This window comes from Mchenga conophoros, linkage group LG13, assembly GCF_057382185.1.
Source record: "Mchenga conophoros isolate Kocher_MC1m ecotype Shallow Benthic linkage group LG13, M_conophoros_male_GT1.1, whole genome shotgun sequence".
In the NCBI taxonomy this organism is placed as follows: domain Eukaryota; kingdom Metazoa; phylum Chordata; class Actinopteri; order Cichliformes; family Cichlidae; genus Mchenga; species Mchenga conophoros.
Genome location: NC_140538.1, coordinates 3,358,321 through 3,385,817, shown reverse-complemented (window position 1 = coordinate 3,385,817; position 27,497 = coordinate 3,358,321). Strand labels below are relative to the sequence as shown.

Genomic DNA, 27,497 nt, shown 5'->3' with positions numbered 1-27,497 from the left:
ATCGAGTTATCGCTTTTACACATACGGGCAACCACCTAAAGACCCCACCATCCTTTTACAGCTGAGCGGTAAAAACTGTTATGCTGGAGAAAAATCATTTTATCAGTTTCCACTTTTGTATAATGTTAAGTAAGATTCAGTTAAGTGTCTGTGAAGGTTCTCAGTCATCCAGGTCATCGTAGTCAAAGGAGCTTGGAAAGAAAAGCGTCTGGACTTCTTTAAGTTACTTGAAGACGTTTCACCTCTCATCCGAGAAGCTTCTTCAGTTCTAAGGTCAAATGGTGGAGAGTCCCAGATTTAAACCTAGTGGGAGTTTCCCCCCACAGAGGGACAAAGGACCCCCTGATGATCCTCTAATCGCCTGAGCCAAGGTGTGAAACTGGGTGTGAAACAGTTTCACACCTTGGCTCAGGCGAAGTCCAGACGCTTTTCTTTGCAAGCTCCTTTGACTAAGATTCAGTTAAGCATCAATCCTAATGAACATATTTGAGTACGGGAAGTAGAAATGATGAAGGAGTACTTGAGTCTATTGAACAGGCCTGTGGGGGTACTTCAGATGAAGAAGGTTAGGAAGCACTGCACTAACTGCTGAATTAATGACATAAGTGTCTGTAGCAGATATCACAATCCAATTCATTCTCAAACTAGTTTCAAATGCTGCCATTCTAAGAGATCTGAACAAAGTCTTTGTCACTGATGCTTCAGCAGTATCAAACTACAGAGGTCTGTATTTATTAGCTCGAGAGCCTAGAGCAAGGTTTGTCAGCCATTTGGGTTTTCACTTACTGATTAAATTCATTTTCCCTCACCTTATACTTGGACACTGAAGAATGACACTTACCCACTGCATTTAAACCTGACTATTTTGTAGGGAGGTTGCAAAGCTCTTTCTCGGCATTAGCTAAACCTATACCAGTGACCCTGGGAAACATCTTAGAGTTTGTGTTCTATTCACTCTTTCTGTGTAACCACCATATTTACTGTGCTGAATGAATGAGTTAACAAATACCTGCAAATTTTGATATGTTTCCATCATCCTGGGTCCTGTCTGCATCATGGCTATTGAAGATTGCCTGGAATAGTAAAAATTAGCAGCATTAAAAGTTTCCCCACACACAGACTTCATCTGGGTGAGCCCAGGTATCAGTGCTGACTTTTTTTTTTTTTTTGCCTATCCAAACGAATGACTTTGATTGATTTATTGGTGGACAGCCTCTTTATTCTAGCCCCATATTCTGGCCCTGGTCTGCCCTGTTTTGTGTTTCCCCAGCAGCTGGTGTACCAGTCTCTGTTGTGGCTCTCCAGGGAGATTCTCCTCCCGTGTTGGGATGGAATTCAATTGCACCATCTTGGACTGCAGCTGCTTAATGTATTTTTTTATGCTCCAGAGATCAGTAGTACGCTGGAGGGCCACTCTAACTGGAGCCTGCAGAAGGCAAGTTTATCAGGACTACAACAGAAAATGGATGGGTCAGGCCGTTTCTCCATGTGTAAAGAACGGAAACATGTATCCATGCACTTGGATACACCTGCATGGGAATGCCCTGCTCCTCCCACACCCACTGCTGCCAAAACAGAATCAAATCCTGTGGGAAACACACACTTACACCTGCATTATTGTTCAGACTGTCGTCAGAGCATTTTTAGCATCTGATTTAAACAGTAGCTGTCAAAGACGAAGAAAACTTTTTATACATCCTGCTCATTTATGCAGTTCTGCAGACGCTGTGCTGGTCTGTTCTGGTGAAAGAAGATGTTCTCGATTAACTGGTTGATTTGCCAAAACAAACAAATGCATACAATACAAATACAAGAAGTGAGCTTCCTCCAAAGGGTGACTAGCTTTTAGTGTTGCTCCTCCCAGTCCAAACATGCCAGTTCACGTGGTTGGGGCGTCTGACCAGGATGTCTAATTAACACCGAGGGGATGATGGACCAATTATATCTCTGTGCTTACACTGGGGAAACTTTGGTATCTCCCCAGAAGAGCTGGACAACATAGTCATGATAAGTCAAGGGCCTTATCCATAATTTAGAACTTGTTTGGTGCAATATGGTTTTTCTATAGCTGAAATGTTTATTTTGCTCCACTTTGGAATGGGAAAATTGCACAGTATGTGACATGTGATATGCCCTTCTTTGGAATAAGCCACAATCTACAATTTGGAATCAGACCCACATTTCCTCTAAACCTGTTGAGTTGAGCTGCATCAACACTGAAAATGCTTTGCTTAATGTGCCGGCTGCTTTCCATATAACTAACCATAAATAATCTTGGCCTATTGCAAATGCAACACACAGCCTGTGGCAGTCTTGGTTGTTTAAATATTTTTTCTTTGGACGGCAAATAATTATTTTCGTTGACCGAAGTAAGTAACAGGGATTTGTACATCATGAAAAGCCTTCTTTTAATGCATAACTCTGAGCCACAAAGTAGTGCACATCCTGCACCAGCAGGTTCTTGGCCACTTGAAGATGCTGGTCAGTGATAATGACCATTAACCAGTGCTTGCCCTTGACGACAGAGCGAGAACGAACTGAGCGGTGAATGGATAAACAAACAAACTGAATCATCATAAATCTATTATTTAATATTTATTACTTTTTTATTATAGAACTAGGAATAAAAAATACTATAATAATAATAATAATAATAATAAACTATAATAATACTAATAATAGAATTCTGGATCAGCACCATGATGCAAACTTGTGGCCATAACATATACAGTATGCTGGAGAAGGCATAAAATGTCACTGTGTATATGTGTGTGTGTTTTATGTGTGTCCTTTACACTTCAACGATTGCTCCTCAACATGTCAAACAGACACCATGAGACTGTAGTCTAGTCTCCCTGCTTGATTCAGATGACAGCTGTTCCTTCTTCAACGAGACTGTATATTTACCCAAACTTATTATCTTTCCAGAACAGAGTGCTGATGAAGCCCGAACACACCAAACTACAAGTTATCACAAAATGCCAGAACTGTTGAGCATTAAAAAAACCTGACAGGGGAATATGGCCATCTATTTTATACAGTCTATGGTATAACCCGAGTTAATTAATAACTGGGATTTCGTCACTTACTCGTGTTTATAATTAAGTTGTGAGAAATGTTGCCTTAAGAAGCAAACAGTTTTTCTGTGGCAGCACACACCTGCACGTGTCTGATCTGATTTCAGGACGTTTCTTTCTCTAACGCATAAACTCTGCAGTCACATCGCTCGCTCGGGTCTGGCCAACTGAACAAAGTGAGTAGCGGCGTTGATCGCTACACACCGCGGCTCGGTGTGTGCATGTGCGTGTTGTGGGCCAATAGCCACTCAGTTACACAACTGCTTTCAGTTTCCGAGCCCTGCCTGCTCGCCTGGTGGTTCCCCGCCCACCGCTGCTCTCTGCTGCCTGCCTGCCTCTCTGCTGGGCGGACTGGGGCAGATCCGAGCCGACCAGTTCCGTGTTTCTCTGCTCACCCAGTTTACGGAGCAGACCGTACCGGAGGACCGGACAGCGTCACGGTGGACATTCCTGTCCAGCAGCGGCATCCGTAACTCCGGGGACGACGGGAAAGTGAGCGCGGAGGTGAGTAATGTCTTATTGCTGCTCATTATTTGTGCGCGGACGGAGAATCCATCAGCCGCCGTCGGTCGCGTTACGTTTCAGCCAAACTTTGACGCTACTGGCTGTCCCTCCCTCTCCCTTCTCTCCCCTGCTCCCTCCCTCCCCACTAACGCAAAGTGCGTCGCGCACACATGCGGGGATCGCGGTATGTTCACGCAAATGTATGCCTGGCGCTCCTCGTTTAAGGCCGTGACACGAATCTCCGCAACTTTTATCGTCGCTGCGATCCGCGCACCGTAGGTGTGCAATCGCCGAGCAGAAGCTGCGACGCGCGAGCGCGAGCGTTCGCGCGTGCGTCACACGTCCCACTGTGTCGCTGCAATGTGCGCGTGTCGTCCATTGATGTTGTTTTGACAAATGTGACGTAGACCGTGACGCGCCGTAACGATGAGATAAGCAGATTCTGTGTGTGTGTGTGAATAAATAACGCTCGCGCGTCTCTGTGCGCGTGCGCGCGCTCCTAATCTCGTCGGGTGGATTTCTAAGCTGCGCATTTGAGATTTTTCTAGCAAAAAGCGAGACGCGCTGATGAGCGTGGAGTGGAGTACACGCTGTTTCCTCCGTGGACTTTGTCCGTGCAGCGAGTGGGCTCCCTCAGTCCAGCACTGCACGCACACCTGACGTACACGCAGCACCTGAGCCGTGTGTCCGGGTTCCAAACTGAAGGAAGCGGCGTGAGGGTAAAGTGCACCCGGGATGACGAGGAGTCACCGTCTTCCTAAACGTCGTCCAGTTGTTTCTCTTTGCAGTTCTGACCCTGCAGCACAGCCCGCATGTAACATCGTGTGATACAGCCGGGTGTGTGCAGGTGGTGGGCCCAAAGTTTGCGCTCAAACGCTCACTGCGTCCGTCTTTGAGCCAAAGGTGAGATTGGCTCAGGTGTCAGCTTGGTCAGTAAGCTGCATCCATATCGTCTATGCTTGTACACAAATGTGGCATAATTGTGTTATGCCAATAATTGCAGATGGTAAATGGGCTGGTTCTTATATCACGCTTTTCTACTCTGAGCACAACAAGCACTTCACACAACTTGTACATTCACCCATTTGCACAAGCACTTTTTTTTCCTATGCTGTTTCTAAGTGCTTCCTATCTAACAGTCACACACTGATGGATGCATCGGAGAGCAACATGGGGTTAGTATCTTGCCCCAGGATATTTGGCATGCAGACTGGGCTCAAACCACCAACCTTCCGGTTAGTAGGTGACCTGCTCTACCACCTGAGCTACAGCCACCCCACAGAGCAGTCAGTCACGATATTAAAACCAGCTGTTTAATCCTGTGCAGGTCCCACTAGTACCGCCAAACAGCTCTGACCTGTCAGGACTCTCAACCTGGAGTTCTTTGGGACACGCGGGTTCTGGTGTGGGACTCTCACGAGTGCTCTATTGACTACTGGATACTGAGTGGGAGTGTTTCAGTGCAAGGTTAGCTCATTGCACTTTGAGCAGCTTTTTGCAGTGTGGGGCGGTGCTCGTGGTCCAGGTGAGGCGAAGCAGGTGCTGCTGGATTGTTGGTGTTGACGTCCAACCTTGTACTGTAAAACAACAACAACAACATTATTAAAACCAGTGAATGGTTTTAATAATGTGGCTGATCAGCATTTGCTTTCCAGCCACATTCATATGCCACATGTCTCCTGTAATACCTCTAAATTGGCACAAACCCATCCCACCCTTCGTGGAGTTATGTCTGAACTCAAATCATCACCTGAACATTATTATCCTCACCAAAAATCGCTTGAACTCTGACAGTTATTATGTATCAGGTGAATTTTTGGCAAACATCACAGAAAGAACAAGAGTGCTGGATATGGTAAATATCTACAGCCTCCCCACACAAAGCAAACAGTTCATGCAGTAATTTGTATGATAATTTTTGTTTAAATGTTGTGTGGCTGTTGTGTGGTTAACGAAGGGAATGAATCTGACATGAAAATGCTGATTAATTTCACATCCAGAGAAATTTACCAGCCATTTACTGTAATCACAGCACTGACACCCATCAGTTGTTTACAAAAGGGGGTATCCACAGTAAACATGAAACTTCAGAGTGGGTTTTGTGGTGACACCACATGATTAATATGCAGCTCGGTGTCTATATTTGAAGCAGGCAAGCCAAAATTCAGCCAGATCCATCAAAATGGGGATGGAATGGGGGCAAGTTGGAGAGGTTAGCTATTCATAGTTGGGGTAGTGCAGTAGAAATGGATGCATGTAGGTCAGAGCTGTCCTGCTGGGTGAATGATCACGTCACTGTTAGTTAATGATAACCACATTCATTATTAAGTGTGCAAATACAAGATGGCAGCTGAACTAGAAGTTTGTGCTTTTCTAGTAAAGTCCCATGCTTGCATTTTAGCCTAACAGTTCTACTATCATAAGCTTTCTCATTTGGATATGCAAATTGGGACAAAATCTATCAAAAGAGCCAGATGTGAACCTATCCTCAACTGTAGACATGGTTTGGAAATGACTGGATATTGCTGACTGTCCCTCTTTCAGTCTACTGACTTAAAATAGTTTGTAATAAAGAAACAGCCATGTAGAGGCCAGCAGGTCACTCGAGGCTGCTTACATGGTGTTGTGCAAGGGAGAAACAACAGAAAACAGGAAACATTGATTAAAGATCCAGATGAGGCAGAAGAGCTCCACTCCAGGCTCTGTGGGTGTTTGAAAAGCAGCACCACATGAGCCTCATCGAAAGCTGGTTAGGGCAGAGAAGATGAGGGGTCAGAGTTAGAGTTAATCATTAGGCTAGCTTTCAGGTGGTACCCAACCCCTAGCCCCCAACCCGAGCCCTAACCCTATTTGTCCCATCAATGTCAAGCTTTGAGAATAACTTGAGAATCGTTACATACTATTCTTATTACAAAGGGTTATGATCATCATCAGTGATGACTTAAACCTCAGGGGATTATGGCAAAGTACAGACGAAAGAAGAAACATTTCAAGGTTTATGGTTAGAGGTAGTTATAAAGGTTAAAGTGTGGGAATACTTAAGTTACTGCTTGTACTGATATCTGTATGTACCCAAGCGTTATAATACTGATTTATGAACTTATCAGAAACTGTGACTTAATCGTGTTTTTCTGACTCGCATCTCGTTGAAGACCAATGAGAAATGACTCACAAGGACAAAAGTAAGGTGAAGCTATTAGTCCCATAAAACCAATTTAAGATTATTCACCTTTGGTGAGGTTTTTGTTTTCACCACATTTTGAGTCACATTTTGAGTCACATGTTCCGTCAACAGTCAACACACGACAGGCTTCTCTTAAACACTCAGCCCTAATAAAGTGGGGTTAGTTTACTGTATGGGGAACTTCGTAGCTACCAGATTAAAAAAAACTTCTCATTTTCTATAGAAGGAACTGAAAACAAATGATGGCTGCTTCTCAAATGTCAGGTGTCATTTGTGTCATATGTCATAGATACTGAGCATTGTAAATTCTAAATACCAAATGTCACGGTTCTGGGTCAGTTTGACCCAGCATTTTGAGTTGTTATGGTTTGGGGTTTTTTTCAATGATGGATTGTTCTTTATGTTTCTCTGGTGCTTTGTTGGGTTTTATGATGAATCTGTGTTTCAGTTATTTTGGTGTGTTTTTGCATTATGGATTGTTTTCTTATTCTCTTGTAGTGCTTGTGGTGGTGATGATGATGATGATAGATATTATTAGTTTCTTGTTTCTGTTTATCCGTGTTTAAGGATTTGTTGTTTCATGTATTGTTTGAGTTGCATGTGTTATATTCTGTCTGCGTCTTTGTTTAGTGGGTTCTTGTTTCCTGTTTTATTGTGAAGGTCTGTGTCTCATGTGAGTGTGTTCAGTTCTACTGCTCCCCTGTCTCATTAGTCCAATTTCTCCCAGCTGTGTCTCCCTCCTGTTTCTCATTCCCTGATTACCTCCCTGTGTATATAAGCCCTGTGTGTTCCTGTGCTCTCTGTCGCGTCGTACCATCAGGTCATACCTGTGTGTTGCCGGTTCTCAGTGTTCGTTGTTCTGTTCATGTTTTGTACTTTGCCAGCAATAAAGCTGTGGTTTTCTGTTGACATTTGGCTTCACGAGTCCTGCTTTTGGATCCTCACCTCCGCCTGCCGCACACAGAGCCCTGACACCAAATGAGGCAGACAGAGGAAACCAACAAAAGAAAAGTGTAAACAGACCCTCAAGGGCCAAAAACCACTTGCACAGGGTTAACTGGAGGAGTAATGTGGTAGAACTGTATGTCAAGTGAACATAACCATCAAATAGAAAAAAGGAAATCTATTTTTCCTTTTGAATTTCTTCAAAACACAGGATAAGATGTAAGGTTAGACCAAACCCTAACCCTTTGGTGGGTGAGAAACCAACTGGTTAAATTCACAGTTAGGAACTGTGTGTAGAATAACTGAAGGCTGATTTAAGGCCTAGCAACTAGCTTTCGCAAGTTGCTCAGTTCCTTTCATACATCGTTTTATTGTGTTTGTGCAGGTTCTCAGTCATCCTGGTCTTTATTAGTCTTGAGGGCTTGAAATGAAGATAAAGGCAGCATCGCTTCTCTTGTGTTTGTGAAGATGGAAGGACTCTTGGATGAGAGGTAGAGCGTCTTCACAAACCAAAAAGAAGTCCAGCTGCTTTTATTTCAACCGCTTTAGGTATTGCGTTGTATCTTGTGTGAAGATTCGTCCTTTGAAAGTATTTAATTTGGGTTATTTTAATATTATCTTTATTTTGTTTAGAATTTTTGAAGATGTCTGTTAAAGCCATCAAGCTCTTTCCTCTTACGATGTATATGGGTGGAGATTTCTGGAAAAGTTTACAGCACTAAAACTGTTCTTCTTCTTTTAGGCTTTCCTAAAGTCAATCCGGTTTCTAATCAGAGCTCCACTGTCCCATCCGTTGCAGGACTGCTGGTTCTTGAAGTCTCTGAAGGTCCTTTTTCATGATTCTGACTGCATAATCGGGCTCGCTGTCCTTCTGCAGATTGAATTTGCATGATTTAAAAAAGTTGCCTAAAACTTTTGCACAGCACTATTTTCAAATCCATCGACACATTTCCCCCCCAACATTAATTTTTGTTTTTGATTTTCTTTAGGTTACTTCATCATGACTTAAAGGATCATTACGCTGTCCGCGTCAAGAGTAAAGACCACAGCGACGCCACCAATGGTGAACAATCTGATTATGCAGAAGACTCTGAACTCTCTGTAGCTCACCTGGGAAGCTCCATGGATTAAAAAGGTCACTTTACCAAAGTCAGGGAGGAAGACGTGACGCCCGCTCTTTGGGAGTTCTGTGTGCCTGAAACAGGATCACATCATCTGGACGAGCTTTTTTTATTTTCTGTTCATTTGGAGTAATATGGTTCATGGAAGATGGAATAAAATATCAGTGGGAGTTATTCCTAAACAAGGACTGACTGCAAAATTCAAGAATGGAGCAGGATTTTACACAGTAGGATCTCGTATCTCATATCAGTTGTGGATGGTGTAGGTACCTTGTAGGTACTACCCTGGACACGGTGGATTTTACACACAATTCATCTACAAACATCTGAAGTGCAGCAGGCAGTATTTGTAACTGGAAAAGTCTTCCTTTTCTCACTGTTGTAAATGGACGTCTGAGCCTTCTAAAGCTAGAAGGGGATATTTTCCATCTTCTGTTTGGTGTCTCACTGTTGGCAAAAACAGGGAAAGCCCTCCAAACATGTCCGGTACGGGAAGGAAGCACTTGGTCAGAGACTTTAACCATTTCATCACCTGCTACCTGTGTCGAGGTTACCTGATTAAACCGACCACAGTCACCGAGTGCCTGCACACATGTGAGTCAAAATAACACGCAGCAACACACAGAGGTGACAGTAGGGGTGAAAATCCATCGAGGTAGTGGGACCAAACCCAGACCGATCTAAGGTTACACGTAACCCTGACCAAACTTTAAAGAGCCGTAAAGAAGCAGGGCAGGGCTCAGTCAAAGTACAGCTGCTGTGTATGACAGGTGTGAAATGAAGAAAAGTACAGATGTTCAAACTGTTGATCCGCCTTGGTGTCATGCTCATGTCAGACTTAATTAATAAGTAAGTTACCACTGATGCGAGCAAATGTACCCAGCTGCAAGTGTTAGAGCAGAGACTCCTACAGAAAGCTAGAAGCTTCAAACACAGTGTCACTTCCTGCTGTTCCTGTTTTTCAAACCCAGAATTACAGCTACCATAGTTCCAGTAAAATTCTACTTTGACAGACTATTTGAAGTGGATGTGAAATTGTAGAGCAAGGTGAATGAGGCAAATGAGCTGTGAAGCATCGGAACCGATGTCGGCACTAAAACGCCGACAAAGTCTGAAGTTCAAACTGCAGGATTTCAGTTTTTTCATGGAGAGATTTGGAGGCTTCCCCTTTTTCAACATGAGACTAGTTTGGGCGGTTTGAGAGTGTGCAGCAGATCGTGACAACCTGGTGATTGTCAGTGGTTTAGAAAGCTGAAATATCAGCTCGAAACAAGGCAAGCCAACATGCTGCCCCAAAAAAACCTCAATGACAAGGCAAAATGATGGTTTCACAGATGAACAGCTCATTTCTCTGCCTCTCTCTCTTTTATTCTGAATGACCTTTTAAAAGATGGGTTTACCTGCCTTAACCTAGAGCAGAAGCTCATTTTGAATATATTTCTTTTGCAGTCTGTAAGAGCTGTATTGTGCAGCACTTTGAGGAGAGCAATGACTGTCCTAAATGTGGCATTCAGGTCCATGAGACCAACCCACTGGAGATGCTCAGGTAACTTTGGCTACATAACATGTTTTTCTTCTCTCACTTTATCTGTTTTTTTTTCCTGTCATTCGCATGTTGGACACTTTGTATTTCTTTTTATTTAATCTTGAAAGAGCTGCAAAGTTTTGTAAATGACAGTTTTAAGAGTTTCATTCTTCTCTGAACTTCTTGTTGTGTTTCCATTATTCAATTGTACTTTTCTACATTTTGCTTTTGTGTGTATTTCAACAGCCCGAGCTACTGATTTTCTCTCTTCTATTCTCTCCTTTGGAAACTTTTATTCCTGCTTGACCTCACCTGATCGCTCCCTTCACCTCCACCATTTAACTTCTATTGCCTACTTTAATTTCTTGTTATCCCCCAATGCATCATCCCCTCCACCTCCTTCTCACTGTCATATTCTCAGGTTAGACAACACCCTGGAGGAGATCATTTTCAAGCTGGTACCCGGACTCAGAGAAAGTGAGTTTGCCAGATGGTTTCATCAATCTGTCGCCTCAGTTTGCAGTCGGTGTTAAATTATGTGACTATTCATGGGAGGTCGGGAAAAGAATTTACAGCACTCCCATCACACAAATCACTGGAAGACTAAGGCTTGCAACCAGTTTTAATGAAATGCACAAATTGCCTCCAGCATGCACTCTAGCAAACATGATGCTGCGTCTTGGTGGATTGAAAGCAGTTTAAAAAAGGAAAGAGTTACAGTACACCATCAGAAATGCTTCCAAAAGACTAAAACTGTAACTTTTCAGAATTTAATTTGCAGCAGCAATTATCGCTGTCATTGTTTTAGACATATCTTGCTTACTTTTGTCCCCTTTCAGTTTGATTTTTCTCTAATACTCATTCTCTTTAGTCTGTAAACATGTTCATTTCTGCTGTAAAGTTGGACATTTTTGACCTAAGGTTCACTTTTACGGCCAGTCGCATGTGGACAAACCAATCATTTGTCAGCATCACATTATTTCCAGAGAGGTGGAAGCTCAAACGTTTAAAACTAGATGAAGATGTACAGCCTTCTCTCTGTGGCAAGGCCAACGGGAAGCCAAGTCAACATGTCTAACTAAAGTGGTGATGGCACTATAATTTTATTGCTCCATAACTTCACCTCAGCTGATAGAGCACTCTGGCAGCAGAACGATGGAACAAACGTCATATATTTTTGTAGCTTTCGGGCCTCTCGGCCAAATGGTGTAAAAGTCAGCGTCCTATGAATCCTCTCGTATGGTCTACAGAGAGAAGACTGTGGACAGCAGACAAGGGTTTTGGTTTTTATCTGTCATGTAGATGGTGATGGTACAAGCACAGCATTGCTGTTCACAGTAAATAATAATGAGCTTTACGTTACAATGCTGTTCTATCCGGATGGTGAACTACCGTCTAGGTGTTAAGAGATTCTGAGTATGAAGTCTCCAGGCCCACTGACGTCTTAAATGTGCAACAAAGACAGGAAGAAGATAGGAGTTTTGTTGTCCCTGTTGCTAGTAAGCTGGAAATCATGCCTGGAAATTCTACTCGACATAAAAAAATCCCAGAGGTCACAAAGAGCATCGAGAATTAGCGATACAACGTAAGCACAAGTGAAGTTTACCAGTGTCTCCAATTATGCTACCTGCTCTTCACCCTGGTGGCCCGAGTGCATTGTCTGGCTAATGTTCAGAACGCTCAGCAGACATCAAAGCAGATCTGGATCTGCTGGATCTGGATTTAAACCAGAGGCAGCAAAACTGGTCTGTTGGCCAGCGTAAAAAGTGAAGGTGTCACGTCAGATTAAGAGGCGACAAATGGGCTGTCAAAAGGGAATTGGAAGAAGACTTCCAGGCTGTTTTGAGGAGATATGAATATGAGGGTGCCTGTAAATTTTGGTGATAACACAACAGTGACCACTGTCTGGTACCAGGCGGCCTGGGTTCAACTCCCGGTGTGGGAAGAGCCAATATAGCAAATTGTCCTTAATGAAGGGTGTTTGAGATGTTAGAATACGCTTCAATTGAGTGATAAAATGGCCCTTTGAAGCTGACAGCTAACTTTAATTATAGCAGTTATGAGCACATCACAGCAGGGCTCGGTTTGATGTGTCCAGGAGAAACGCAGAGACTTAAAATAAATACATTCCCAGCTTTTCTTCTCTCTAGCAGCTTTAAAATTGGTGCAAGTGGCTCATTTTCTCTTATGGCAAGACAGCATATTGACCTTTTTCACAGCAGTCCTTCTGACATGTCAAAGCATGCATAGAAAAGAGGCTGCATTGTTTTTTGGAGGAGGTCCTTGTATCACTGGAATGGCTGGAATAACCAATCCATTGTTATTGTTATTAATTACACCCGCTTTTCCTGCTGTTAAAGGCCAACTGTCTGCTATGAAAAGCTTTTATTGTGCAAGTAAAATAGTTTTGTAAGCTTAGTTAAACTCCTCCTAGGAGCTTCAGTGAATCAGTTTTATGAAAAACAAAAGTCTAAATTTAGTACAGGAGAAATGTAGCTGTTTGATCCCAGACTCTTAACACAGCGTAGACAGAATTCAGTAACCGCGATGTTAGAATCACCCATCCTCTTCTGATGGATTTGGTCTCTATGATTGCTTCATACTTCATTCTACTTTTGTTTTTTCCTGTCAATTAGAAGAGGAACAGCAAGAGCTCGAGTTCTGGAGGAAGAACCAGCCCAAAGAAAATGGCCAAGGTAAGCTGGACCCAACAAAACCCTTTATATAGTAACAGTAACACTTCATAATAAGCCCGCAGCCAGGGGTGTAATTCCCCTGTAATTAAATTAATTTTATTATAAATTTGAATGCAGTTATACAAATACATAAAGTAGGCACTCTAGAATAATTATTTACTTATTTATTTCATTAAATATAAATATTGAAAAGTACAGTGTGCCTATGATGTAAGACTGGGAAATTTTGTTTGTTTTTACACAAAATGACACACTACTTACAATTACGCTGTACTTAAAATTAATCATGCTTTATGTAAAATGACACATTACTTCAAATTACTTACACACGTGACTAAAATTGACTTACAGTATAATTATTTCTTTGTTTTTTTATTTATAAAAACCTGACTTCTTACCCCCTTTTTGAACTGTACCTACCTGTAAGTATTAGTAGGTAAATATAATTACGCTGTCATTTCAAATAAAACACATTAGAATTCCATTAAATTACAGGAGATTTCCACTGTGTCACAGATTTCTCACCTCGTGTATTAGAGTGGGTGGAGATGACTGAAATAGGAACACTGTCATATGCAGTGTAAAGAATTTGCCATGTAGGGGGACGGGTGGCTGCGTCGCCTCTGTGCCTCTCACACCTTTTCTTTAAAACTGGCAAAAAGGAAAAAAACCATGCCATGGAGGAAGGAAGCCAGTTGTGGTTGTTGCATCTTACTCAGAATGTCTGCACGCTTGCTTTCATTATTAGAGAAGAAGCTCTGTAAAGAAGGGGGGAATTTTTTATCAAGTTTTGATACATCAGCAGGGAATTTTCTTGTCAGACTTCGTACCCCCCTTCACCACATTTTTCAGTGCAAACAGAGCTCGTGTTTACAGACATTGACCAATGCACCAATGCATCAGGTTCAAGTTAAAGAGAAACAACCCATATGGAAAAGAAATAGTAAAAACTTATAAAAGACTTGCATAAGATGTGGCCTATTCATATAGTGAATCACAGAAGGCTTATATGATTTACTCGTGAAAGCGGCCCCTTTCTCATTACTTTCATATATTGTTTTAGGAAGTATCCAAAACATACAAGTTTCATTTATATAATTTTTCAAGGGATCTTATGTCTGTTTTCACTCTTGTATGCTTTTCATACAAGTTTCACACAAGACAGATACAAACTAAGATTTATATCTATCTTTTTTATATATATCTTTTCCATGTGGGAATGTAACAAGTAATAACTGGAACAGTTGAAAACCGATCAAAGGCTAGACTTGAATATTGTGGTTGATCATCTGGCCCAGAGTTTTAGCGATGCAGCTTATCCACAACTAACATCCTTAACCTGCCTGTAGAAAACCTGAGGTGTCCACGGTTCGGGGTCCCCGATGCTGGAGGCGACGCTGGTGATGGTGGAGGCAATGAGGCGGACGGTGCCGGCGATGACGACTATCACAGGAGTGACCCACAGATCGCAATCTGCCTGGACTGCTTACGCAACACAGGACCGTCGGGGGAGAGCACGGTCACGGTGTGTGTTATTTTACATATAACCTTTAATTAAGAAATATTAAATACTTGTACAGGCATTGAAACACAATATCACCTTGTTTTGGTCCTCTCTATGATGTAAAAGGGTATTCCATTTCTTTGCTGCTGTATGTGTTGGTAATGTTTCCAAACTTCACGGGTGCTTGGTGCATAATCCCCTGTAAAGATGTAATTGTGTTTTCATGTCTTTTCCTTTAAAAACCTGCAATTATGCCTCATTAAATCAGTGTGTAAGAGTTATTCTCTCATCCAATTAGGATTTGATGAAGAGGTTCATCCGCTGCTCCAGTAGAGTCACCGTGGGAACAATTAAGAAGTTTCTCAGTCTTAAACTAAAGCTGCCGAGTTCCTACGAGGTATGGAGCACACTCTGTCCTCCTGTTTTCATTCATTAAAATATGTGTGTCATGATTCAAAGGCATGTTTTTCTTTACTTAACCACACAAACTCAGAGTTATCTTTCAAGTTTTCGGTTGATCGGTAGGATTACCTTCGTGGGGCTTGATTGTTGGATGTTGAGCAGTGATGGTCATAAAGCTCTGCAGCTCTGCCCATAAAAGGCAAAAATCATACTTGAGTTTGAGTTTGACTGGTCTCCCCTTCAGGGTCATCTCCCCGTGCACTTCTGGAGCACCTTCAGCACTCCTGCAAGTGCTCAGTCCCATTCTGACCACCTGCACTTGAGTTTCTGAGCTTTCACCATAGATCTCAAACAGAGCAAAGAAACGTTACAGTGGCAAACTGACACTTTTAGAGGCTTAATTTGGCTTCCTGGAAAAAAATAAATGAAATCATGGGGGTTTTTTTCTTTATGGCCAGAGTTGCAAAAATCACTCCACTTTGAATATTTACAGGGTTAAACTTACTTCATAATGTAATGAAGTTACTTTCTTCACTACTTTGGGAGGGCTGACTAGAGTGTAGGGACCTCTTTATCTAAGGGAACCTTTTAGGAGATGTCTGTCCTAACTGTACCTCACATTATTACTTTGCTCAAACAGTCTTCACGCACATTTTCATTTTTTCTTTGTACACATAAACACAAGAGTTACCACAAAAATGGCTTCCCTCTGAGAGACTAGGGTCCACTCTTTGGATCTGTGGTGCATAGAGTCATGGATGTCTTCTTCTCAGCCCACTGTAATTCAAAGAAATGCTGAAATGCGGTGCTTTCCAGCCACATCACAGATCTGTTTTAGTTCTGAACTACTACAGTTCTACTACAGTTAGTGGGACCTGACGGTACAGGTGTTGTCACACATTCAGGGTGTGAAGTCTGACTGTCAGAGGCTGACTGTCTCTGACGAGGATCTGCTGGAGGTTTCTTCCTGTTAAAAGGGAGTTTTTCCTTCCCACTGTCACCAAAGCTCTTGCTCATAGGGGGTCACCTGATTTTTGAGGTTTTCTCTGTATTGTTGTAGGGTCTACCTTAAAATAAAAAGCGCCTTGAGGCGACTGTTGTTGTGATTCAGTACTGTATAAAAATACGGTTGGATATCATTAAAAAATGCAGTGCAGGCACAAAAGTTAAAGTTGCAACATGCTGAAATTCCATTGTATAAAAAGGAAAATGATGCATGTATTTGGTAGCATAACTCTGAATTGTTTAACCAACAGCTGTACTGTGTTACATATAAAGTGCAAAATGCTGGAGAGTTCAGTTCAACATAATGAAGATTTAGTGGATTGCATTAAAACGGCAGAGAAACAGCATGTGGTCAAATATGAAGCCAAACTCTGACCAGGTTAACAGTTCGTAGCCAGATGCTCATTAATATTCCATGCAAGCTATGCTATCATCTGCCAGCTTTAGCAAAGGATTAAGAAACTGTTAGCTTCCACATTTGGAGCAGGCCGAGCTAAAAGTGGTATCACACACTCTCATTTACACACTCACATATTCAGAGAAGCCTCCCACTCACCACCACAGTGAACTTCCCCTCTCCTTTCATCTCTCGTAGAAGTGAGAGCTCAGCTTTTGTTTTCGTTTGTCACCTTCTCTGTCTGGGAGGCAGCTTGGGCAAAACTTTGTGACTGTAACCGCTTCGTTAAAAGCTGTTTGTGTTTGTTTTGGACTTGTCAAAGCGTCCTTCTTATGTATTTTCCTTCTTTTGTTTGCAGCTGGATGTTCTGTGTAACGGAGAGATCATGGGCAGAGATCACACTCTCGAGTTCATCTACATGACCCGATGGAGGCTACATGGAGAGAATGTAAGGCTGTCACGTTCACTTCCTGTTCATGTGTGAGTGTTTGCATCTTCGTGTGTAGATGCATCGCTGCAGGAAATGTTTGCGTGCACGCGTGCGTCTGTGAATCTTATGCATTCATGCACTTTAGTGAAAGCATGCGGTCCTGGTTGAATGACTTGTATATTCAGTGTGAAATGCTTTTCCAAAGGAGCATTTCTGTTCAGAGAAGGTGTCAGATTGTGAAAAAGGAAACTCGAGACTTTTTGCAACATAAATTTATGGTGTTGGTACAGAATACTGATGTTCAAGAGACGCCCGGTTTGAATAAAAGATTCGCCTCTCATGTAACATTTCGACATTTCATCTTTATCTCTGTTTGCTAAATTTGAACCACGTCCATCTCCTCTTAGAGGCTCGGGGTTACTCTGCATCCTGTTTGGTTTTTGTTAAGGTCACTTTGCAAAGTGAAGTCAGTCATATCTGCATGTTTAACAGATGCTTAGTAATGACAGTCAAAACAGGAAACGCATTACTGATGATAAAAGAGATTCTGTGCACCACATTTATTTTGTGCATAAGAAGGTATATTTCTTCTTCACAGCCTTTTTTATATCTACAAGAGGAGACAGTGGGGTTGTTTTTAGGTCACGTTCTTACCACCAGGATGTCAGAGACCTCGCTAAGGTTAGGGCTCACCAAAATGCAGCTCTTATATGCAAAATAACACGACTTGTATAATGTTGATAACACAGGTAACATTATCTGCTTTTTGAAATTTGGCTTATTTAACATGTGGCTAAAAGCCATAATTCACTTATTTAATAAATGCTGGATTGATTTGATTAGACGTAAACAGCGCAGTGTCAAAGGAAAAGCTTTGTGTCAGTTTAGATCCACTAAAAGGCATTAGAGTTGATTTGTGGTTTCGATAGTTCCCAGGTGAATATTGCTGAAAAAGGCAGATTAGCTCTGTGAGGCCAAACCTCTGATGTTTTGGAGAAAGACAAAAAGGAAGGAAAGAAGTTTCTGATGTGTGGAAGAAGAATTTCATTAAAAACAAAATTTATACTGTGCAAAAGTTTTAGGCAAGTGAGAAAAACATGTTAATCATTTATTTTCATCAATCAACAAAATGCAGTAAAAGAACAAACGAGAAATCTAAATCAAATCTATACTTGCTGGGACCACCCTTTGCCTTCTTCTAGGCACACACACAGTTTTTGAAGGAACTCGTCTCGTAGGTTGTTCCAAACATCTCAGAGCACTAAGCACAGATCTTCTGTGGATGTAGGCTTCCTCATATCCTTCTGTCTCTTCATGTAGTCCCAGACACACTCCATGATGTTGAGATCAGGGCTCTGTGGGGGCCGTACCATCACTTCTTGTACGTCTTGTTCTTCTTCTTCCTCGCTGAAGATAGTTCTTAATGACTTTGGCTGTGTGTTTGGGGTCGTTGTCCTGCTGCAGAATACATTTGGGGTTAATAAACAATCACTTATATTTCTGAAAGCTTTCTTTGTTTACAGCATTTTTCACACTTGCCTAAAACTTTTGCACAGTCCTGTATATTCTTATTGCCACAGGTTATGGTTAGAGGTGCATGTATTAAGTAACATGAAGCAGAAATAGATGGTGATTTCCAAAAGTAAATCTTATTTTTATACCTGGCTTAACATAAATATGTTCAGCAAAGTTACAGGAAATGTAAAAAATCAAATTTTAAGGCCTTTGTTTTATTGATTTTTTTTTGACTATTTAGTTTGAAAATAGGAATGCTTTAAAATGCTTCCAAAAAAGCCGATGTCATGATGTACATTAACTGACACACACACACACACACACACACACACACACACACACACACACACACACACACACACACACACACACACAAAGCAGGACTTGTCACTCTGAAACGTGCTGGTACTCTCAGCCTTGGGCTTCAGGGTCATCAGTCCTGTGACGGTTCAGCGAGCCAGTGTGTCTGCCTTTGATCTACAGTAATTGTGCTGACTTGTGCATGAGTGGCTGTGTATCTGTTTGCATGGGTGAGTATTTGCATGAACTTCTACTGCTACTGAAAGCTCCCGTCCATTTCTGGATGGTAACTAATGAGTGCAGGCAGCTGGCACAGCAAGACGCTTCAGATACCGGGTCAGGTGGAACTGAGAAGGAAAGGCAGCAGGAAGGAAGTCAGTATGAAATGACAAACTTATTAAGCGTGTAGCTTTTCAGCTCCAGCTGAGTGTCATCATGTCCTCTACAAAGTCCGCCTGCCGCTGAGCTAAAATGTCTTTTTTGGATCTGTTTCACTGACTAGTCAGAGAGGACGGAAAAGAAAACAGAATTATTTTTCCTTCTCATTATATAATCGTGTCGCACTGTGACCGGAAAGCTACGCAGGCCAAAGTTGCATTGAGTCAACTTTAAATGAGTCCCAGCAGAATTCGGATCCAGTCTAAACTCAGCACATGCCAACCCTGAGGAAGATGGCGTCTCTGCTGCTTTATTTTCCAGCAACGCAGCTTTTTTGAACCTATTAATCCAGCTTGATTGGACATCCGTCTTCTTTACTAATGTTACAGACTGTTTTATTGTGCACAGATTGTCAGAATTGCAGGTCACGTCTTTTTCCATCTGGGCCTTTTTCCCATATGGCGAATTATCCGCACAGATTATGAACACATGGTTATTACAGGATTTAGGACAATTAAACAAATCATTAAAAGAGTGCTGCTTTGGAGAGTGCAAGTAGAACAAAAAAGATTTTTCTGTTACGTAAACTTTTACTGAAAACATCTTGAAACCACAGATAAGAGTGAGGATACTTAATCTCTTCGGTCAGTCCTGTTCCAGTGCTTATTTACCAGTCATCACAAAGCACTTGGTGGTCTCCCCTCTGTCTCCACTGTGAGTCTCTGTGTAGTAAATGTGGCCTCGGTGATACAGGAACTGCCACAAAGGTGGTTTTGAGTACTTTGGCAGGACTCGTTTCATAACTCATCCTCACGATACTTGATGAGGCACCTAAAGGGAGCAGCCAAAAGAAGAAAAGGTTCATGCTCATGGACGTGAAGTTCTCCCTCACTTACCTGAACACCGTTTTTCATTCTATTGCTTTCATATTTATTGATTTGTGTCTATGTGTCATAAGGTGTGATACAGTCTGGATGTAGAGGCACGAGTACTTTGCCAGCAGCGTAAATTATGTCTCCAATTAACTTTTTTTTATTTCCTTCACACCTTCTTACTAAACCCACTCAGGTTTAGGCAGTAAAATCACTTGGAAGGATTAGAAAAAGATCACCGCTTGGTTAAAATGTCGTCACCCTTTAAAAATGTCCACCTGCACGCAACGTTTCAGCAGCAAGAGCTAAGTGAATGTCGTCCGTCCCATGAGTCCTGAGTAAAAGTGCTAGATGCAGTGGGACCAAGTGTGGATTTGATAGAGTTAATGGATCTGGAAAGCCAGTCCAAAGCAGGGAGACCGAAGGAACTGGAAGACAAGAGGCAGGCTGGTTGGTCCATGACAGAAGTCATGCACATGGAGAAATGAGTTAAAGTTTATATAAGGCACGGTGATGATGAGATGATGCCAGGGGAAGACCATCTCTGAATCGAGGAGGGGGCCTAAGGGTACATCTGTCACCATCTTACAATGCTGTGCAGCCATTCCCCAACTCTCTGTGAATGGGACTCATGGCCATTGATCAGTGGTTGTTGATCAATGGTCATGAGAATTTGCATAATTAAGATTAAGGAACTGACCTCCCAGCCCTTTGTTTCCTCAGCGGGCTGGTTTCAGTCATTATGCAAATGTACTGTTTCTAAGGTTGGAAACCTGCAGTCAGCTGACACTGAAGAAGTCACTTGGATGAAACGTTTCTCCCACAAAACGCTACGTCCAGATGAACAGAATCAACTTTTGGAGATTTACTTACCTGGATGATTGAGCGTGCATCAAGATACTTTAAAGATTGATAAAACAAACACACAAACAGAGCAACGAGAGGCAAAGCAACTGTGGAAAAAGGAAGAGGACACTACAGTTTAAATTCTCATAGACTTACCATCCATAAATACATATTGTAGGGAACAGACCAGGGAGAGCATAACATGGGCCTCAGATGACTCAGTCGCAGTATCCCATCCTAGTAAGGACTGTGAAAAACCAGGCTACGTGTCAGTTATCAGTTAGGTTGTTGTCACTGATCGTAGTTTAGTTCAAATAACGTTTTTCCTTCTTAAAATGTTTTTTTTTAAATCAAATCACTTTTTGTCCTTTTTAGCTCAGCTTTAATCAGTGGTTTAATCAGACTATTTAATCTCTTTGAAAACATTTAGACGTGGAGCTCAAAATATTCCACAGTGAAATAAAACACTTGGAGTATCCCCAGAATACACACTGACTCCAGGTCAGCGCTCAGAAATTGAAAGCATTCAAGCCAAATGTAAAAAGAAAACATGTTGAGGGAAAACCTCTCACATGACATCAGGAGCCACATTTTCTATCTCACCTCCGCCCACCGCCCCGATGCTCCACAACAACAGACAGAAGTCTGTCCGTCAGAATTATTTATGCCCTCGCTGGTGAGTCATGAGGATAAACAGCCAGAAATTATTTTTGAATTCTGTTTGAACCCTGTCTGGTTAAGGAGAGGGATGACAGCGAGAGCGAGATAGATGGATACAAAGCGCCAGAGTCGGGAATGGAGGCAGAAGTCGGACAGAAAAAAAGATACGAGCCATTCATCAGTCTCATCCTTCTGACAACTCTGCAGCTCGGCTTCATTTTCTCCCTCCGATTTAGAGGCCGGTCAGGACGGATCCGCTCACACGGGAGCAAAGGAAAATCAATCTGTAACCTCCCGGGATGTCATTAAGTCAGGAAACCGCTTTCTGACTGCCACCGTGGTGACCTGTGCCTTTTAACACAGGACTGAAAAACGTTTACGAAAAATACTCTTAATGTACACGCACTGATGTCTGTTATTAACGAATGGTATTTAATTATGTTGCTAAGCACTAAAATCTCTGCTTACTCTGGTTCATTTCTGTTTAAATGAGTCAGATTGGACTATATGAAGGCACCAAGTCACACACTATTAATCAACGGCTAATCTTTATCCACAGCGCGCTACAAGGAATTAGAGCGCTTTATTAAAGGATTTTAAATCCATGAAAAGCACCATGCTAATCTAAAGCACTTTGCATATTTACCAATCTTAGAATCTTAAAGTTGGAAAAATATGTTAAACTGCACCTAAAAGTATGCAAAACTCATCTGTGGTGTACAATTGGCCAAGAATCAAAAATCAGTGTGTTGTGTCATGTGATCAAAGTCTTAACAGTAGAAGACGGGGAGAGGCAGATGGTGATGGCGAAGAACTGTCCACATAAAGTGTCCAAACAACAGACGTCCAGTCTCTGAGTCATGATGACTAAACACAGCTGCTCCAGATCTGGAATTTGGCTCTGATATTTAGAAAAGTGTTTGCCGTTTTTTTAAAATAGCAAACGCAAAATGTGTTTCTGGGGTCGGGTAGAGTCACAGACTAAAGCTGCAACGCAGACGTTCCATCTCTCCTGCAATCAATTCACCTTGTTAAAGCACATTTCGAGAGCTGGCACCGTGCGTGCAGAAGCAGGGAAGCATTTGGGCCGAATGATGGAACTCAAGTGTGAAACTCAAAACGTATTCCTCAAACATCTTCATGCATGTTTTCCGCATCCAGAAAAAGCTGAGCTTATTCACAGCCCCCACCGTTTGGACTCTAAAGAAAGTTTACAGCAGAAAGAAATCTGACTGCCTCAACTTTGTGTTGTTGTGGGACGATATTAACCCTCTGAGGTGACGGTGATGACCCAGCACTAACCGTAACTCCGATTCTGAGCAATCAGAGGATATGTCATCTTGTTTTCTCATGAAATTGTTCTCTAAAGTCTTGGAGAAAAGAAAATAGTCATTCTAACAAACACACATTAAAAGCTATTAACAAAAAAGAGTGAGCTTGGGCCTTCTCCAAAATATAGGATTAGGGTTAGCACCTGTGATGTCTTAGACCTTGGATCAGAGGAGGCATCTGTACCGGAACAGCAGAGATAAGAACTTAATTTATTCTTGGAAAAGTCTCTTACACCTAAAATAAAACTGCAGAGGTGCCCTACTGGGCAGTAGTGCAGAAATAAATCTCCTGGTATATTCAATTACAAGAAGGCATCGGACCAAAATGTCCTAAAAATAGACACAGCATTATTACTTAGTATTTAATACACTGTCCATGTGGTACAGTGAGGAGCAACACAGAAACAACTGTAGTTTGATGGCAGCACATGTGAGTTTCACCATGTGTAGTTCCTTTGAGTGTCATGATCCTAATGTTGGGATGTAGGTCTGCAGAGTGGTCGGCTGACACATTATAAATCAAAGAGTTTCTAAACTATTTAAAGAAACTTGTTTCATCCCATTTGAAGCCACATTAGATGCAATCGTGAAGTTCACGAACCCAAAAAACAAAAACCATCCTAGATTGAAACTGGGTCGTTTCCCACTTCAGCTCCAACTGGGCAAATATTCAGATTCCAATTATCAATATGATTTTAAAGATTATGAAAACAAAATACTCCCAATAAAACAATTATCTTTTGTTTCTTGCTGTTCTTATTGTTACATACTGCACCTCCTCCATAAAAGATCTTCCACAAAGAATGATTATTAAAGATTATTTTGCCTAATTGCCCAAACTTCTTTTACATCCACATGCAGCCTACTTTGATCTTATGTGGGTTGGACTGGAATATAAGGAAAAGAACAGTTTCTCAGCATGTCTCAGGTTTTCTACATGATAAAGAAATATTGCTGTAGTAAAAACATCTATCAGCATAACTCTTTAGGCTTCAATTGTAAGTAGTGTATGTATAAAAAAAGTAATAGAAATCTATTACTCTGTTGTAGTAAGAATGACCATGTGGAAGATCTGTATTAGCAGGAAAGCAAAAATACTGTAAAAAGTCCAAAATTTATGTCATCTTTCACATTTTCCGAAGCCATCCACTGGTGCAGGTTGGAGTCTTCGCCAGCTTGTCTTCAGCCCTGGGCCTTATGTTTGACACCCGTGGCCCGAGGTACAGGTTCAAACTCCAGGCCTCGAAGTCCTGAAACCTGCTGCAACACACCTGAATACAATTAGTAGCTCATTAGCAAGTAGCTCAATGGCAGTTCAGCCATTTGATTCATGTTACAGCAGCTCATGAGATAATCAACATGGTGCAATAAAAGTACTTTTAGAAGTACATTTTTCCAAACACTTACATTTGCTTATATTTACTTGAGTAGCGTTGGGGGTTGCCACCTCAGCATGCAGTCAAGTCTCGGTAATGACCTACTCATTTTATTCAGGTGTGTTGCAGCAGGGACACGTGTGAAAGTTTCAGGACACCGGCCCTCGAGGACTGGAGTTCGCCACCCCTGGCTTAGGGTGATCACTGCCTCTGACAGTGGAGACGCTGCTTGTCCTGTCAGAGTTAAGGTTGGTGTTGGGCTGGTTTAGGAAATCCCTGATGGAAAAGAGTTAAGTTCTGTCATGGTGTCTATGCCAGTGAGTAATCAGGTTACAATAAGATTATAATATTTAGCAAAGCAAATGATTATTGCCTAATGTTTTGCTGACCTTAATTTGAAGGTCTGCAGTTGTCACTTTGTTTCCTGGAAGTTCAGCTCTGAGAATGAACCTTTGTGATCTGTGATGTGATAGCTTCTCCAGTGTGTCTGAGAGCAGAATTTCAGTCTCAGGGGGGCAAATCTGATGAGCAGGGCAGGTGTTTCCACTGAATGACCTTCACACGCTTCAGGATGGTACGGTGGAACTCAGCTTTGACTGACCCCAGGTCTGAGTGCCAGTTTTACATTTACAGTCTTTGTCCTGAATAAATAACAGTGTCGGTCTCAAGCATCCATCTTTGGGTTAACAAGGTCTTATCTTTGATCCACACATGATGTGGATCCTGGATATTGTCTGGTTTTTCACTCTGGTTGCATTCAGACACAAGTATCTACAACAAGATAACATGAAATTATTACAGCTTTCTGGTAAATATGTTATGTTAAATATGTTAAATATTAGGAATCTTCAGACATGCCATCAGCTTCAAGCACAATGTATGAAAATCAAGTGGGAGCTTCTCACTGGAGAAACCGTCTGAAAGCAATTTATCGATCAACATGTAGATTGATGGATTTATATTGTGATGATTTCATGATTAGCTGTGAGACCGGGCTGGAACAACCTTGCAGACTCAGCACAGCGTATGTATTTCTGCAGTGTAATTGCACTGTATGGGGACAGAAATGCTGAGTGAAAGAGTGTCAGAGATGCAGATGCAGATGCACACTGACAGAGCTGTTAGATTGGCTTCAGTGTTCTTTTTTATTTTTTTATTTTTTTTTTGAGGCATGATACAGCAAAATGCAGAGGGAGATGACAGGAGCTGCACTCTGCTGCACCAGCAGCCTCGAGCTGCCAAAAATAGGAGACAGACTCCAGAATCAGGAGACTCCCTCTTCGCTTTGCAGCTGCTCAGACACAAACACTTTTTCCTTTTTGAATGTTTCATGAAAAGGGTAGCTCACATCATCTGAAAGAGGCAGGAATGTATGTATCTGTCAGGAATGACAACTTTCTTATTTAACCTCAGTGATGGAGGGATAGCACATGGACCAGAAGCCCATAAAGAGGCTGAGAGGTCAGCTTCCCTGAGGCCAGCTGGGATTAAAGCTGCAGAGATTGCTACTCGTTGATGCGTTTGCACATAGAGAACAAAACCTATTGGATCTAATCTGCTTATTTTGCCGGTGGCATAGAAGTCCTGTCTCTCTGGTGCTGCAGTGTTGTGAGTTCTAGTAAAATGTTGATGTATTGAGGAGCTGCAGAACGACAACTTTTTCCCTCTAACGGGCCGATCAGTTCTCTTCATCACATCAATTTCTCTGGAGGATCTTTGCTGGCGATGAAAACTGGGTCTTTGGGACGAGCCAACAGTTTTCATATAAAGTGTCTTAAGTTCGCCTGTCAGGTGGGCACGCTCATCATTTTTACCCCTCGACCTGAAAGGCTCGGGGCGGGAGGTGGGATGACCCAACTTTGTGAGCGCGATAATTGATTTTCAAGTTGATACCACTGGTGCATCTACAAATACTCTCAGTGACGCCGACCTCAGGGTCAGAGGTCAAGTTTTCAGAAAATCTCGTGAATGTGATAACCCGAGAAGGAAGTCACCTAGGAGTTTCAAATTCTGCGAGCTGGCAGTATTTTTTCATCAGTTTGCAGATATTTGAATATTTGAGTTCTCCTGTAACATCATGATGCACCTGAGGGCAGGATTCACGATATCATGTTCTTTCTTTTCGTCTTTGCTCGGCACCTCGACCAAGCAGATTTGCATCCTTGCTGAAAACAGTCACTTTGTATTTTTGACTTTTTAAGTCACAGAAAAATCTGCTGTTCCTAAAGCGCCGATGTTGTTTTTAAAACCTGAACAAATTCCATGGATGCTCCTGCGACAGATATGAAAGACACAAAAGTACACACTGGATTTGAACCATGTTCTTCTGCTTCAGGCTTCCTCCATCGCTGCAGAGCACAGCCAGGTGGATCCGGGACAGTTTAATAGAAACTGCATTACATTCAGAGGCGGTGTGTGTGTGTGTGCATGTGTGCGTTTCAAACCACCTCTTATTTAATTCCTGTAACAAGTGTGAAAGTATGTGTTATTGTTGTGACTGCTGTTCCTGCACCTTTTACAAAGCTCTGTAAAGGTGCGTTCACTAGATGAACCGGCACAAAGCAGCTCCTCGCAGCGCCGTTTCTCCGATGATTCCTGTTCGTTCAGCAGCAGCAGCAGCAGCAGTGTGCATCGTCCTCTGAAGTGTGCTTAAGTTTACAGTGTAAAGAACAAACCATCGATCGTGTCTCTCTGAAACAGTTTCTCTTGTTTCTGTCTCCTTCAGACATATCCCATGGTACTCGAGTACCGGCCACGCATCGACTTTGGCTGAACCACGAGTGCAAGAAGAGGACCACACACACACACACACACACACACACACACACACACACACACACACACACACACACACACACACACAGTCATCCATACAAAGCAAGCAAGACATTAAGAACATCTGCATTTCCAAGAATAAACTACACATACACACACACGCACACACACACACATACACACGCCAACCATATGCAGAAAAAGAGAGAAATTTAAATGTATTTTTGTACAGCCAATGATGAAGTGCTTACGTTGTTATGTTAAAGAGCTTTTATGCTACATAGAATAATATATGCTATAATATATGATATTTTTAAATGTATGTCCCTGTGCCTAAAAGAGCTGTTCGGATCAGAAATGAAGTATGACCATATCTCCTCTTTGCCTGTCTAACTCTAACTGTAGAATAAATGTTGATTTTCTACTGCTGGCGGCTGTGTTTGTCTGAATCTGCGGTTTGACTGCTTCACTATCTCAGCTTGTGGTTAAAGAACGGTCAGCGTGTGTGTACATATGGTTCATATGGAGCTGATACCGGGTATCACTAAGAGGTCTTTGCTCAAACACAAGTATCAGCACCGAGTTAACTAGTGACCCTTTAAGTTTAGCTCCGCCTCTCATTTGGAAAGCCTTTTTAAACTAACCTTTGTTGAT

At 42.0% G+C, this 27,497-nt stretch overlaps 1 protein-coding gene across 4 annotated transcripts; it reads left to right on the top strand.

The window, feature by feature from the left end:
- The first annotated feature begins 3,381 nt into the window (after window positions 1-3,381).
- Window positions 3,382-27,270, top strand: pcgf5b (polycomb group ring finger 5b). 4 transcript variants are annotated; one of them, XM_085296091.1, is made up of 10 exons: window positions 3,382-3,581; window positions 8,453-8,536; window positions 8,700-9,425; window positions 10,281-10,377; window positions 10,778-10,833; window positions 12,993-13,052; window positions 14,402-14,577; window positions 14,855-14,953; window positions 16,719-16,808; window positions 26,794-27,270. In XM_085296091.1, the coding sequence occupies exons 3-10, from the start codon at window positions 9,311-9,313 to the stop codon at window positions 26,839-26,841; spliced, it is 741 nt and encodes a 246-aa protein (XP_085152217.1). In that variant the 5' UTR covers window positions 3,382-3,581; window positions 8,453-8,536; window positions 8,700-9,310; the 3' UTR covers window positions 26,842-27,270. The 4 variants fall into 4 exon arrangements, with proteins under 4 accessions (XP_085152217.1, XP_085152215.1, XP_085152218.1 ...); XM_085296092.1 differs by lacking the exon at window positions 3,382-3,581 and adding an exon at window positions 3,629-4,484; XM_085296089.1 differs by lacking the exon at window positions 8,453-8,536.
- The last annotated feature ends 227 nt before the right edge of the window (window positions 27,271-27,497 follow it).

Bases quoted from the DNA above. Each gene is read 5' to 3' on its own strand.
- pcgf5b (XM_085296089.1), top strand. From the start codon at position 9,311: ATGTCCGGTACGGGAAGGAAGCACTTGGTCAGAGACTTTAACCATTTC. The intron at 13,053-14,401 runs GTAAGCTGGACC...ACCTGCCTGTAG, and splicing joins GCCCAAAGAAAATGGCCAAG to AAAACCTGAGGTGTCCACGG. The intron at 14,578-14,854 runs GTGTGTGTTATT...TCATCCAATTAG, and splicing joins CGGGGGAGAGCACGGTCACG to GATTTGATGAAGAGGTTCAT.